At 33.4% G+C, this 16,301-nt stretch overlaps 1 protein-coding gene across 2 annotated transcripts in view; it reads right to left on the minus strand.

The window, feature by feature from the left end:
* SLC35F5 (solute carrier family 35 member F5) overlaps positions 1–16,301 on the minus strand; it is a 37,717-nt gene that overhangs the window by 11,157 nt on the left and 10,259 nt on the right. For both annotated transcript variants that reach the window (XM_073884763.1, XM_025857162.2), the window contains 7 exons: positions 16,039–16,120; positions 14,992–15,182; positions 10,485–10,566; positions 9,761–9,848; positions 6,884–6,948; positions 4,639–4,743; positions 1,296–1,455 (listed from right to left, as the gene is read on the minus strand). In XM_073884763.1, the coding sequence (XP_073740864.1) occupies positions 1,296–1,455; positions 4,639–4,743; positions 6,884–6,948; positions 9,761–9,848; positions 10,485–10,566; positions 14,992–15,182; positions 16,039–16,120 (773 nt within the window). The remainder of the gene's footprint in view (positions 1–1,295; positions 1,456–4,638; positions 4,744–6,883; positions 6,949–9,760; positions 9,849–10,484; positions 10,567–14,991; positions 15,183–16,038; positions 16,121–16,301) is intronic.

The raw sequence follows: 16,301 nt of genomic DNA on the forward strand, positions 1-16,301 counted from the left end.
GTCTAATTTAAACTAAAGTTCCTAGAAAACATGAACCTGTATTAAAATACAGTGAGTACATAATTGTAGTAAAAAATGGCTGAATATCAACAATCCCTCATGATTCAACAGAGTTCAATCAAAAAACTACCAGTAAGTAGTTCTATCTGTTCAGAACCAAGAGTAGGGAGAGGCAAGAGAAATGAGAACAAAAGGAATACCAGAATTGATAGTAAAGAAGCAACAGGATGAGAGAGAGTATATGATACATATTAATATAGAAAATAAAATATGTAACTCTTTGCTTAAATAATCTGAGCACCTAAAATATACATAATGAAAGATGGAAGAATGAATGAGTAAACGGATTCTGATATCAGAGAGTTTTAGATCAGCAAAGAAATTTAAGTACATAAATTAACTACAAAATAAAGTATATCTTTAAGTACTACATGAAAGGGAGTAAGTGTGGAAGAATATGGAGAAAACAGAGAAATTTCCTTAATTGAGGAGGGGGAAAAGTACAGGTAGAGCATTAAGGAAGTCTTCATGGAAAGGGCTACTCAGTCTTTTGCAAGGGAAAACTAGTCAGTAGTCTTAATTGGCATATCATAAAATCCATTTAGGAGTTTAAGTACAATTTGTGGGTTTTTTTTCGGTTCCTGTTAGACAGAAACATGACTAAGTATCAAGCACTGTATTTGAAAGATTTCTTAAATTCCATACATGATATTGTCTTCAAACTATTTTAGGGTCATTACCACATATCAACATATTTGATATAACATTTCAAAGCACGTTAACATCTCAAATTAATCAGGGTTTAGGGTTACATATCTGGCTCACTTATATGAAAAGTCCTAAGAATAAATAAAACAAAAAAAAGTCTACGAACAACCAAACATTCCAAAGTCTCTTAAGTTCCCTAGATTCTCACTCAGAACTCATGTTATTCATATTTAGAATATAAACCTCCATTAGATAATGACACCTTTCATTTATATAACATCTACTTTTAAAACACTTCTACAATTTAAGATCATTTATATGCATCCATTCATTCAAATATTTATTCAACAAATACTTATTGAGCTCCTTCTATGTGTAAGGTATTAGTCTATACAATCAGTGCACAGAAGTTAAAACACAAAGTTCCTGCTCTAGTGGAGTTATTAAAATAGTGTGAAGTGTGTGTGTGTGGGGGGGAAGGTGCACAGAAGGAGCCATCAGAAGACAGAAGAAATATAAATGCTTTAACTAACCAAAAGTCCATGAACGGGTATCTAATAAATCATAGGGTAATAAACAGTACATACCACAACCACAGGAACTCTGAGAGAACTGTTCCAATAAGGCCATTAATGATAATGCACATCAATACTACTTTATTGGGAAACTCAAAGTCCTCAAATCCAGTATAATGAAGTAAAAAGAAACCTGGCCATAAGAGCAGCAGATTAAACAGACCTACAAAACCTAAATATGTATAAGAGAGACAACAGTTAGTAATTGAGATTTAAATTTTTCAAACTTATAACTCTATAATTAGAAAACATTAGATCTTGTACAAAGCGTTCCAACAGGTTTCCTTAACTGGAACTTCTGTTTCTTTCAGTCAGATGTATAGATAGCTCAACAGAGAAAACTGTACTAGCAACCGGTGGTCACTGAGTCTTCAAAGTTCCACTATTTACACTGCACGGAGCAACTACTATGGAATAAACTACTTAATTCAAAAGGAAAGGTTGTTAACCTTAGCTACTAATAAGTTAGTGTCTTCAAACTTTAAGAAATAACTGGTATATCTGTGTGTATGGATATGCAGCCTAAATTAATTATGAGGAAGTAGAGAGTCAGCTCTCTGATTCAACTCATATTTATGTTTAAAGCGCCTGTGGTATTGCTGGGAATAATGGAGGAAGTTTCCAAACCAGATACATTCTTGGTTCTTGCCTTCCAGGTGCTCATAAGCTAACTGGTGAGATAACATACATACACAAATAGCTCCTCAATATAGGAGTCATACAGACTGACTATCTGTAAAGAAGGCTATAACATTTAGTGGTCAAAAATGTGTGCTCTGCAGTCTGACTGCCCTGAGTTCCAATCCCAGCTCCACCATTCACTAGTACTGTAAATCTTATACAAGATGTGAAACCTCTTTTAAGCCTCAGTTTTCCAATCCATAACTGTAAAATCATATTTAAATAGATTACTGGGAAAATCAGATGAAACACTTATAAAATGTAGCACAGTACCTGGCATAAAAAGTTAGTAAAGGTAAGCTGCTATTATTATTAAAAAAATATAAGGTTACATATTACTACGTGTGAATACAAAGACTACAAAGGAAAAATTTACAATTTTATAGTAATTTTTATTGCACTTCCTATACAGTTGAACATCACAGATCCATTAGGTAACTATAGAGCTTTCTTAAAAGAAAGTTAAATTACAGTAAATACATATTTTATATTTGTTGCTAAATAATACACTAGAATTTAGGATGCCTAGTTAAATCTTAATAGGATTGGAGCATCCGCTCCCTATCTGCTGCTAAAGACTTATAGCCACCCACTGTCTCTGAAGAACTGTCTTGGAGAGCAAACAAGCTTGCCTTTCCCATGAAGTTCCCACCCTCTATAGCCCACAACTAACCCATGAAGGATGCACAAGGCCACTCTCACGGCTGAAATCCTAATGGCTCAAGGCCAGAAGGTCTCTGAGGGGTACCTAGACATTACCTGCTCCTTCACCAGCCCCCTCCACTTCCTGCTCCTGACATGCCATGAACTGGGCCAAACCTCAATTATACATGAGCCCACATGGTTCTTTCCCCTTCTCCATCCTGCTTTTCTTACTCCCTTGTCAGTATTCCCTGCAGATTGCCCCTCAATAAATCACCCATAAGAAATCCCTGTCTCATATCCTGCTTCTGGGATACCCAATTTAAAACATCTAGTGATAAAAAAAAAAAAAAAACAAAAAAATGACACATACAAAAGGGACTCATGACCTGAAAAGCTTACACAACATTAAAAAGTTGTAATTAAAACACCAAAATTTGGCATTACCAAAAGCCAAATCTAGTTTGGGGTCCCTGGACTATATCTACGAATATAGTCTACGGAATCCCACATAAATTAACAACCTTTGGACCTAAAGACAAAGGTCCCAATTGCTTCCACCTATTCTCCAGATCCTTCAGAATCTGGCCTGCATATCCTCCTGTTCTTCCATAAAGTGAGCCTCCAGTCCAATCACATAGACCTACACACTGTTCCCTGTTATGCTCTGCTCTATCCCCATGCCTAAAGAACCCTCCACAACCCAATCCTAACTTCTTTTCTAGTCCTGCCTATTGTAAAGTCCACATCAAATCAATACTGTCTTACATCATATATGAAGACGACCAATTAAGTTACATGTCTGCGTGTACTGTAGTAACAGTAAACTGAACAATTTTTCCTGAAAACTGCCAATCTTAAAAAAAAAAAACCAAACACTCAAAAAATATTAGCATTTCGTTCCATTCCAAGTGGAATTTCCTATGACTCTAAAATAAGACATCACTAAAATTACCTTCGTATTTAAGGTATATTAATTGAATTCCATACTTAAACTTGAGTGATCACTTGGTCTGGCAGCTTTCCAAATGTTTTGTTTCTGTTAATCTTTAAGTGAAGATATTCAAACTTTTTTTTTAGCAGAAAAATCTTTTCTACAAATTATAATGCAAAAGCCCCACAGAACAGAGCTGTTCCAGCTGAAGCAGGAAAGGACTCCAAGAACCAGAACCACGCATGCAACTCCACCTCTTCCCACCCTTCCCAGGATCCTCTGCAAATCAGTTTGAAAGCTACTCATCTAGTCCAATTTGCTCATTTTGCAGATGAGTATGAAATCAATGAAATCAGAACAGCCATATTCCTGGTCTCCTGATTCCCTATTAGCTGCACTTTGAACTTTCATCACCATGCTTTTTTATCCATTGATACACAGGTATCTTTTGGAAGACATCTACAGATATCCAACAGAGAGCACAAGTTGTTTACTGAGCTGATATCAGGCAAGGAAGAGCTTATAAATCGTATCAGGTATTTTATTTACCAAAATTAAGAACTGATGCCAGAAACTACAATTGGGTAATTTGAAAATCTGTATCATAAAAGAGTCTATATCTTAAATGCAAATGGAAAGCCTTTAAATGGCCCATGAGTTTTAATGAACAGTACACAGACTAGAATAGTATTATACATATCATTTGGGAGCAGTTTCTCCAATCCTATGCTTCTAACAATTCAAAAATAGCAAAACGTGTAATACAACACGTATACTCTCAATGCTTATAATAGCATAATTCTATCATATCAATGAAGAAAATATCTGATTCACAGGCTAAAGACATGAATGCAAAAAAGGCACTAGGAGGAATTTCTTTCTTGACCTCACACCGAGGAAACCAGCATTCCTTCCGAGGTACACAATCATGCAGGGCAAGGTATGAGAAAAACACTGACTGGACTTCAAAGTCTCTAAAATCTGACGGTTTTAAAGAATCATAAGGAGAAGGAGAGAAAGGCTTCCTTATTCCCTCCAAAAACAAAACCCTAAGTTAACATTCAAAGAAAGTGGCCTCACAGGTAAATATATTCTTACCAAAGAACATTGGAATATCCAACTTATCTTCTCTGTCTACTTTTCTCTTAATCATAACAATATAGACAGCATAGAGCATGGCTCCAACAAGAGACCAAATGGAACCTGTAAAAATCAACATGAGTTAAATCATTTGTTCATTAACTCATTCAACACACACTATTTAAAATCTATGTGTCAGATGTGACTTCAAGAAGTACATAAATATGAAGAGATAAAAGTAGATCCCATCCCCTCCCATGTCCTCCAGGAGTACAGGACGTTTAAAGAGTGTTTAAAGAGTGAACAAACCCATGCAAAAACATCCAATGATCTAGCCAAACATGCATGTTATAATATTAAAACTCATATAAGTAACACTTTGGCTTTTAATTTTGAAATGCTACTTCATATTTTCCCCTACATAAACAATTTGGCACCTGACACCGTCTGGCCTAACAGTATTTCTTTCCATCCCTACACCATTGCTTATACAGTCCTCCCCACTGTGATCTATCATCTTTATTATATATTCCACTACCGTCTCCAAGGCCCAGTTAAAGTTCCCCCTTCTGCCACAAAGCATCCTCTTCCTCCTCCACTGAATTTCCATCCTCCTTGTCTTCTATTTTAGACCATTTAATACTTACATGGTTAATTATAGTATTATTTATTCTCTACTGGTTTCATTTTGTAAATCTCATATAATGATTAAAATCAAGAACTCCTTGAAAACTGCAAACACATTACTTATACTTTTTAATGTTCTAAAATATATAGCATAACACAGGGTTTGTAGTATAGGCATAATAAATACTGGTTCTCTTAATGTACTAACTCATTCTCAAAAACATTTCAGTAAGCCTTTAAAAACAGCTGAATTAATGTGCTGTCTGCCAAGTGACCACATTTAATACTTATTATCCAAAAGTCCAATGTTTTATCAAATCTATTTTAAAAAATTATTCTAAAACATTTTCAAAAAGCAAAAAGAAAGCCTGCCAATAAATTCTCACACATATACAACAAATACATGTTTTGTTTTACACATAACAAAGCTGCTCTGGGTGAGAAAGAGGTGATACAGTTCAAGGCATGGCTCACTGGGCAGTGACCAGGGATGGTTTAGAAAGCACCTCTCCATTCAATGAACTTCAAATATCTAAACGAAGTATCCCGAGGGAAGCCATTAAGCTGGGTTCCCTGATTATCTTTGTTATTGTTTAATCTAAACAATGGATCAAAACTGAATGTTCACCATAACAGTAAATGGTTCAGGTAAGAAACATGAGTGAATCACAAAATTAGTGGGTGCAAGTATAACAGAAACAGGGTATTTGTATAGTCTCAAAGTATCTCCCCACAAGATGCTTATTACTTACAAAGAAAAAAATTAATAACTTTACACTGGAGCAACCTGGCAGACACCAACTTAAAATTAACTAGTCACTAGTAACGGGACAATACTATGTGCCTTCTGATATGATGTGTTGATCAGGACACTTCTAATATCACTTGCATGGCATTCTTACCAAAAATACATAACATAAATTTTACCATAAGGAAGTATCAGACAAAGCAAAAGTGAGGAACATGCCACAAAACAACCATATCCTTCAAAAGTGTTAAGGTTATAAAAGACCAACGACAACAAAAAAGACTGAGGGACAGTTCCAGATTAAAGAAAACTAAGGAGATGAAAACTAAAGGCAACAAGTGATGCTGCACCAGAAAAAGAACATTAGTGGGAAGAATTGTGAGATGTGAAAAGGATATACATACAGACTAGATAATTTAATCATAATCAATGTTGGGGTGCCTGGGTAGCTTAGTTGGTTAAATGGTGACTTGATTTCGCCTCAGGTCAGGATCTTAGGGTTATGAAACTAAGCCCACATCAGGCTCAGCACGGGGCATGGAGCCTGACTAAGATTCTCTCCCTCTGTCCCTTCTCGGGCCCTGTCTCTCCCTCTCTAAATATATATATATATATATATATATTATAATCAGTGTTAATTCTTGACTTTTATAACTACACTGCAGTTATGTACATAGCAGAGAATCTGAGTGAAGGCTATATGAGAATTCTATGAACTATTTTTGAAAATTTTTACATTATTTCCAGAGGAAAAGTTAAAAAAAGACCCCATTAGTGCCCGCCCTCCGTGTGTGTGTGCACACACATGCACACAAGGACACAAATAATGACATGCACAAAACTTTCTTGTATACCCTTAACAGAAAGAATGCAGAGACACATACTTACCTATTGTATCTCTTCCAGCAGATTTTTCAGACCCTGATAAATTCACCAGCACAACACCTCCAATGCTATGGGAATAATAGGATTATTGATGAGCAAAACAATACACTCCTTAAAAAGGGCTAATAATAAAGATAAAAATTATTTACAAGTGATCTAGACTACTTTCAAAACTGGGGAAAACTATAATTCCCAAAGAATTTAGTGATTTAATTAATATCTAACAGTATTAATGGGACAATATAAGTGCTATACTTGTATTCACTTAATTCTCACGAAATGTACAAATTACCTTATAATAAAGGTATTATTGCTACTACCATTACCATTTTACACCTGAGAAAACTAATACACAAACATACAAAGTAACTTGACCAAAATCACATAGCTGGGACTGAAACTTTGCCAGTCTGCTTCTAGGTAAGTATTTTTACCTCCTATGCTACCTACTGCTTTTCAGTTAAGGAAGTAACCAACTTGTCAGCCCTCTTCCAAATTTTTTTTTTGAAGATATACATATGGTATATCCATGCACACCTAGCAAGAGCACTAACTCTTGCCTACCAATAAAACCTAAATTAGCAATAAAACTCTCCTTAAATGTTTAAATGATTAATTAATGGATGAAAAAAGACTGAATTAAAGATGTAGAGAAATCAGAGATCATTCATTCACTCAACTATTATTTATTGAAAAAAAATTTTAAGTTATTATTTATTGAGCTAAGCACTGTTACAGCTGCAAACAAAACAGATGTGGTTCCTGTTCTCGGGGAGCTTATACTGTCTTTCTATTTCTATGCATCTTGTAATTGTACATATTTTTAAAGCAGATAAAATAGTGTTAATTTTTTTAAAAGCCAGTCTAATTCTTTCACCTAGTGATCCAAAAAAACTAAGTGACATAGGAGAATATGAAAAAAAATTTTTTTACCTTATGGAATTATATCATCATAAGTCAAATCTAGTCCTTACATTAAGTATTCATGTCTCTCAATTAAATATTATAATTTTCTGTTAAACAATCATTGTTTAAATTCAGCTATTATTTATTGAGCACCCACAACATACCAGAAACTAGAGGTTTCAATTTCATTTAGATAATAATAATCACAATGACTAAATATATTGAGCACCTATTATACACCAGACACTGTTCCAAGCACTTTTAAAGTTTTAACACATTTAATCCTCATAAGAATCCTTTGAGACAAATCTTACTAGTATTCCCAATTTACAGGTGAGGAAAGAGGCAAGAAATTTGCCCCAAATTGCAAAACTAGTAATCATGGAGGCAGGATTGAATTCCAGGTAGTTTAGATGGAGAGTACCCTGTCTCTTGAAGTGAGACTTTTTAGCTACAATGTTCAAGATAGTATTAAGAACATGTAATAAATACACAAAAAAATTCTAAGTAATAATTTTTCTAGAACACAGGTCAAGCAAACTTCCTTAAAGGAACAAATAGTAAGCATTTTAGGCTTGCAGACCATATAGTCTCTGTTGCAAGTGAACTGTCATTATGGTGCTTAAGTAGCCAGAGATAATATACTAACAAGTGAGAGTGGCTATATTCCAATAAAACTTTAAAAAATTAGGAAGCTAGCTAATCTTAGTCCACTGACCCCTGTTCTAGATCTACTTTAATGAACTCTGTCAAAATATTTACAAGTTCAACATTTTATAAGTATTTCCTTCTTTTTTAAAACTTTATTAATATAGTACAAAGAGAAGTTAAAAATTTGCATGAATTCTGAATAAAGTTGAATAAAACCTCATTTACTTCCCCGATACAAATATATTTCCCCAATACAAAAATATGTTTGGCTAAAACAATTAGTCAATCATGCAATATAAGAAACTTCTAGTGGTCATAAAATCTAAATAGTAAATTAGTTGGTCAACCGGCCTACATCTGGAAACTACCATGGTTATATCTATAAAGGAAAAACACATCATAATAAGAGTACCTCAGTCCCCATGATAATCATTTTTAATATACATTCCCTCCAAACTTTAAAACAAGGCTGGAAAGTAGATACTATCATCATTTTCTCACTAAAAACCCCTCTCAGAGAGTTTAAGGGAACTGACAGAAACAAAGAACAAAGCTCTGATTCAAACCCAGTTCTGGCAGCTAAGAAACATTATTCTCTCCATTAAATCATTCTACTACCTTCTCTGATTTCTAATTTTTTCTCAGTAAAAACAACAGCTTTATCAAACCGACACATCTTTTTTGGGTATTGTTGGTAAGCAAAGCCCTAGGCTAGACTGTTGGTGGCACAAATAAGTATAAAACAAGGCCCTGGCCTTTAAAGGTTTATAATCCACAGAAAAGACATGACAAATACAAAGTTACAAAAAAATAAAAGACTTAAATACAGTTATTGACAATACTAATGTTATACAGTAATGCAAAGTTGCCAAATGATTTATACAGAAAATAACCGAAAGATCACTTGAGGCTGAGCCAATCAGAGAAGACCGCATGTGTGATGTCCAGAAGTAGAAGTAAAACCCAAAACCAAAACAAAAAACGGACTTGTTTTAGGAAAAGGAAATAGGGACTTGGAGGTAATGAGGATTAAGTCGCCACATTAAGTTAAATGTAAGCATCAGTACAATACATAGTATTATACCGTCTGTCCTCCCATGAATGGGAGCCAAAGCTGCCCTGGGATCCTTCCAGTTACTCCCCCCAGGAACATTTAGAAAACTAGTTAAGGATGTGACACAGGCTGAGTAGCATGCTGTCCATATAAAACCTTTTTTTATCCTCATCTTTCTCTGCCTATACAGTATACTATAATATAAACTATCCTATGTCACTACCAGAAAAATTTTAAACAGAAGTAACTAGCTATTATGCTATACTTACCTTAAAATTACAGCTAATAGTTTAGAAAGAGTAAATCTATCTCCACTGTTACTTGGAAACATTGCAGCAAGAATTAAGGTAAAAAGTCCTATAAGGAAAAAAGATACATCAGGTTAAATACTGTCAAAAACAGCCTTTAAACTAAAACCAATGCTTATTTTAACAATACAGATTAAGTATAGCCCCGTTTACTTTAAACTAATAAGACAGTGAAATTGAGCACTCAGAATAACATTATGACCTCATCATAATCAAGCATGTGTGCTCAAGTTGTTTTTACAGTTTCAAAAATATTTCTCCTCTCCCAGATTTGGAAGATGATTCAATATTAAAATAAATATCTTTCATAGGGTAAATTATGGTTCTGAAATAAGCAATTACATTTAGCCAAAGGGTCTAGAAAAAGATCTTCAGAAAAAATGTGAAAGGAATGACTATAATACAAAGAACCAGCCTATAAAAACTTAATGTTGTTATATAAAAATATACCATAAAATAAAAGGAATATAAATAGCACAATACCACAGCATAAAACTACAAATATTATGTAGTTACAATACACTAACGTACATTAGAATGAATGTAATAATTTGTAGTAAGATAAAAATGTGTGTATATGTGTGTGTATATATATATGTGTGTGTGTGTGTATACATATATACATATATATAAAAGAGAAATAGATTTCAATTTATAATGTAGATTTTGAAGACAAATTTCTTACCAGAAGTTGAGGACAAAATATTAACTATAGCAACTTGTGTGTCTGAAAGTGCTTCTTGATATGACAAATTTGCCAGAAACCACTAAAGAAAAAGAAAACAAAGTGAAACCTAATGAATGACCTGCTTATATCTGTCATAATTTATAGGCCCCTCCTTCCCCAAATATTTAAGAACTTTTAAAAGTTGCTTTCTATTGAAAAATCACAGACCTAAAAAGAGGGCATTTATAATTAGATCTAAGATCTTTGCTATTCAATTTTGCTTAAGAAATTAACAACAGTTGGTTAAAATTAGCATTCAGTTTTTTAAAAAATGAGAGTAAGACTGAATACCAAATCAACTTTAAAATTTGCTTTATCCAAACATTTCTAGCATTCTATTAAAGTTTATCTAAACCAAATTTAAATTTGGGGAAATTCTCAAATATTAAAATATGTACAGATGAACACAGCATGATGAGAAATCTATTGAACAAGATCACACCTATGGGGATGGATCAAAACAGCAAGCTAGGTAGACTGATATATAAAAGGACATAATCGTTTCGGAAATTTAAAAATGTCCAATGAAAAATGTGAATTTGCTGGCTAATTATGATTGTTTCTCTGATTCTCAGTTTGGAGATATAATACAGAGTTCTCATAACTGGATATAATTAAAGGAAGTTTTCCAATGATAAGGATTTTTTTTCTTTTCTTTTGCTCATCTAGGCTAGGATATTCTTATATTCTCAATACTGTGCCTAATACGATTTAATGAAAAAGAAATAAGCCCTCTTTTTGATGAAGCCTGGTGTGTGTGTGTATGAGAGAGGTTCCAAAATTCATATATTTTCACTGCTATCAGATATCTAAAACATATTACCACAACTCATCCATTTTTCTGTTGATGGATCCTTTTGGACTATTTCAAACAATGCTACTGTGAACATTTACTACATGTCCCCTGGTGCATATGAGCATGAGTGTCACTAATATATACACTAAGAAGCAGACTGCTGGCTCCATAAAAATAAATTAACTGCTTATCTAACTGTTTTTGGCATCACTGTTACTTAAACATAATCATATTCCACTGAAGAATAGGGCAGGGACTTAAGACAGGGACATCTCATGATCTCTCAGAACTTGTAGTTAAGTGAGTACTATAATTAGCATTTACACTTCAACGAAGCAACAAAGACATATGCTCAGAGCACTGCTGGAAGATAGCAGATAACTGAGTTTAGCAGACTCCATTTAGTCTACACTGTACCCAAGATGAAAGCCAGAGTAAAACTAGGGCAAAGTGATTTTGATGCCGTCTGTAGTCCTCCTACTTCCTAGATAATTTCCCTGGACTTTCTAAACAAGAAAATGAGGTAGCAATTGCTAAGATGAGCAATATCAAACATATATGAAGTACTAGAAAAAAGAATATTCTGCTCTTAATTATCTTTTGGAGCTCTATCTTCAAGACCAGACAATACTTATAGGGTGATAATTAGCTTTCTTGACCCATTTTCCTTACCACTTTAACACATAAATACTGTGCTCATTTTCCAAACAATCTCCACTGGTTTCTGCTAATGCACAATAAAGAAATAAAGACAGATCATTCAGGTAGCAGACATTCAAAAATCCTAAGAAATCATCATTAGCTAGAAACTCTTTCTAGAAAGACCTTTCTGTACTGCACCTCTCCCCATTCTCTGGTTCTCAAACCCAAGGCACTCTCATTACAAAAGAAGACCTATCTAAATTACCTTCCAATAAAAATTAACCTTACAATGTTTCCCTTCATTATTCCACAGTTGAGGACAACCACTTACTAATAAATAATCTTTCAAAAATAATTTATATATTTCATTATTTCATGAGTGGTAATTTTAAATTTATCATAAAAAAATTCTAGGTAAACACTGTATGACCTAAATTATATTCTACAGAGAAAAATTAAAATATCGTAAGTGCTAATGAGACAAAAGATATTCAAGGAGGACTGACAAATACAGGAATTATTAACTCCTCTGCCCTGCACTGTACAATCACTAGCCACTAGCCCCATGTAGCTACTGAAGAACTGAAATGTGACTAGTCTGAATTGAAATGTTTAGCAACTAAAATTGAAATAAAAACTGAAATTGAAATGAAATGGAAACTAAAATAGAAAATAAAATGCTTAGAATATTTGGTACTAAAAAAATATAAACTATCTCATCAATAATTTTTGTATTGATAACATATCAAAATACCTTTCATACAGTGGGTTAAATAAAAACACAGTATTAAAATTAATTTCACTTGTTTCTCTTGATTTCTCTTTTAAAAATTTTAAAAATGTAATTAAAAGTTTTTTTCTAATTGTAGAAAGTTAAAAAACACCTATGACACCTGCATTTGAGGCTCATATTATATTTCTATTGAACAGCACTGTTCTAAACCTTATCAACGCTTATCACTCTTAAGTTAGGTTTCCAAAAAGCTATATACCTGGACTATACTACTCTGACTTTCTACAGAAATGCCTTTACTAAAGACTAATATAGTTTTCTACTCTTGTAACTTACTAAAGGTTTTTTTTTTTTAAAGACTACTGAAGGTAGAAGCACCCAAGTGCAGACCAACAATGAATAGATAAACAAAATGTGGTATATCTGTACAGTGATATGTCTGTCTTCGGCTCAGGTCATGATCCCAGGGTCCTGGGATCCAGCCCCGCTTCGAGGCCCCTGCTCAGCAGAGAGCCTGCTTCTCCCTCTGCCTGCTCTGCCTACCACTTCCCCCTGCTTGTGCATGCTGACAAATAAATAAAATCTTAAAAAAAAAAAGGAAAAACAGTATATGATTCCACTCATAAGAGGTACTTAAGAGTAGTCAGATTCACAGAGACAGAAAGTAGAATGGTGGTTGTCAGAGGCTGGGGGAGGTGAGAAAGGGGAGTTATTTAATGGATATAGAATTTCAGTTTTGCAGGATGAAAAATGTTCTGTGATAGGTGGTTGCACAACAGTGTGAATGTACCTAATGTCACTTAACTATACACTTAAAAATGGTTAAAATGAAAAAAAAAGGTTAAAATGGCAAATTTTATAGCATGTATATTTTACCACAATTTTTAAAAGGTTTTTTGTATGCACATACGTATCTGTAAATCAGCATGCTATATGGAATAGTACCTATGTAATGTATTTATGTAACACATTCTCTCGAGTTGTGAGTTGGGAAAAAAGTTTGCTTTATCTAATGAAGGGAAATATTTCCTTTTAATAGGCAATAAGCTGTATAATTCAGGAAGTTTTCCTTTTTGCCTTTCCTTTTACCAATTTACCTAAAGATGAATTGTGTGCTCATTAGAAGTAGCTTTCTTTCTTTAAATCGGAGAGTTCCTGATATAATCATCCCATTCCACAGCTGGCTTCTTTCCACCCCCTCACCCCACACACACTACCCGTTTAATCTCTTATCTTTCCCCTTTGTTTTTAACTTTTACTATATAGATGTTTTTATTATTCTTCACCTCAAGTGTCATTTGAAAATTAAGTAACATATGATAAATCTTAGTCTTGCCTTACATTCATTTAAAACAAGCAAACAGAAAAAATAATTAACAGCATAATCCAAATGTATGTCTTTAATTTTAGTACATATGTAATTATCAAAACTCACAATGATTTTTTGATTTGTATTGGTGAATATATTAATTAAGGTATCACTCAACTAGATGTTATTCAGGAAGAGGATGGAGAAAAATGGGCTCTGCAATGAGGCAAAACTGTGAAGTAAAAAAATCTTATAATCAGGCGAATGATACTGACATTAGCACTGCATTACCTGGTGTTTAAAAAAGCTCAGTATAAATTTAAATCTTAAAGGCCCATACTAAACAACCTTGGATTAGGCTACTCCCAATGACATATACAGGAAAGAGCCCCGAAATTCATTATCAAATTCTAAACTTCAGTTTTCACTAATTCAGACAAGTCTAATTCTAGCTTATTCCAAAATAATATTTGCTGTATGATTATTCTATGTGAAATCTTTGGCACATTTTTCAGTTTCTTTATTAATATAACAGAAAAGCTATTAAAAATAATACAAGAAATTCTGTAGAAATGTTTATATGAGTACTTGCTAAAATATTTGACCACATTTACACAAATTTACTATACAACTACAAAACCACTTATTTGACAAAATCAATGCATACAGTAAACTCTTATCTGGATATTTACTAGCCTTTGTATATATAATAGTGTAAAATAACTATTAATTATCCTGACTGTGAAGCAATGCCAAATTCTGAATATACATATATAAGTAGTTGTTGTGTTATAGTATTGATTGAATTCTTTGAGGTATGGTAAGCATTTATTGACTTTGATACTCAAAGTCCCCAATGATGCCAGATAGCTGAGTTTTAAAGTCAATTAAGCAACCTAACAGTGTTACGTTTCAATAGGATACTGCTGGCATGTATATTGTCTTAAAATTCAAGTTCTAAACATTTAATAAAGAGAAGACCTACCACGAAGCAAAAAAAAAAGCTAATTTTTGCTACTTGAGTTGCAGTAAGTTTCCCCACAGTTTTGAATAAGGATTCTTGTTCTTTCACAGTAGGATATGACATGCGAGACAACTTAGCTTCCAATGCATGGCTTGATGGAAGCTGCCGAATCTCCATGATATTACTGAACCTTACACGAGACTTTTTGGGAGCTTAAAAGGAAAAGTATAATACAAAATCATTAACATGTCCCCTCACATCCAATGAAAGTCACAAGTTTTAATTTACTCATAAATGATAAATGCATATTCTTTAATCCACATATTATCAGACTTGGACAGCAAAGAAAACCAGTTATAGTATTACCTGGGGCAGTTATGCTCAAAAAGTTAACAGGAAAAACATTTTCACTATAAAAATGTTTTAAGATTTTAAAATGAGACCAATGTTCAAACAAGGGTTCTGCAAGTGTGTTCATACACAACTGCCTAGGTCAGGATTATAGTATGGTTATTATTTTAGCATTTATGGTAAAACTTTTTTTATTTATGAGAATTATGTTCCTGGTCAAGCATGCAGAACATTCTTCTAGAGGTCCATTCTTTGCAAGAGAGTAGTACGGATAAATATTGTGCTTATGCTGAAGCTGATATTCTTTACTCAATTCACAGAACCAACAAAACGCCTATAATTTGCTATTAGGAGTCTCAAATGGCATGGTTGAAGAGGATCTTGTTCATTTAAACATATTATATATTATATATGTATATATATGTATGATGAAACTATATATATATATATACATATATATATATGTATACACACACACACACACACACACACACGATGAAACCATAGAGATTTCTGATATTCGGAAATTATTTCTGGTTTAAATAAAAACTTCCAGTCAAACGTCTGGAAGATTAGAGGCCAAACCAATACTGCATGGAAAAAAAGAAATGCCAGGTGATCCCAGTCAACCCACAAAATCACTAAGTTTGGGGATGGCTTAAATGAAGCTAAAATTTCCTCCCATTTCTAAGTTATAAAATTCTAAGTCTTGCTTACTTTCTTCAGTATCAATGTTTGTGTTCTCAGGTTTTTCACTTGGAATATCATGAAATTTCACAGGAACATAAAGAGGTTCACTCTAGAATGTAACAAAAACAGAAACAAATATAAACAGCAAGTATGATACCTAATATACTGGCTAAAATTTAAATTGATGGCATGTAGACATAAATACCACTCAAAACACAGCTGTTCACCACAGCAGAATTTTCCCAAAATATATTGGAACAGGACTGGCACATTATATTTAACATTTAAAT

Source organism: Callorhinus ursinus, unplaced genomic scaffold (assembly GCF_003265705.2).
Source record: "Callorhinus ursinus isolate GAN/ISIS: 27379988/994484 unplaced genomic scaffold, GSC_fseal_2.0 scaffold2, whole genome shotgun sequence".
NCBI classification, from domain to species: Eukaryota; Metazoa; Chordata; class Mammalia; order Carnivora; family Otariidae; genus Callorhinus; species Callorhinus ursinus.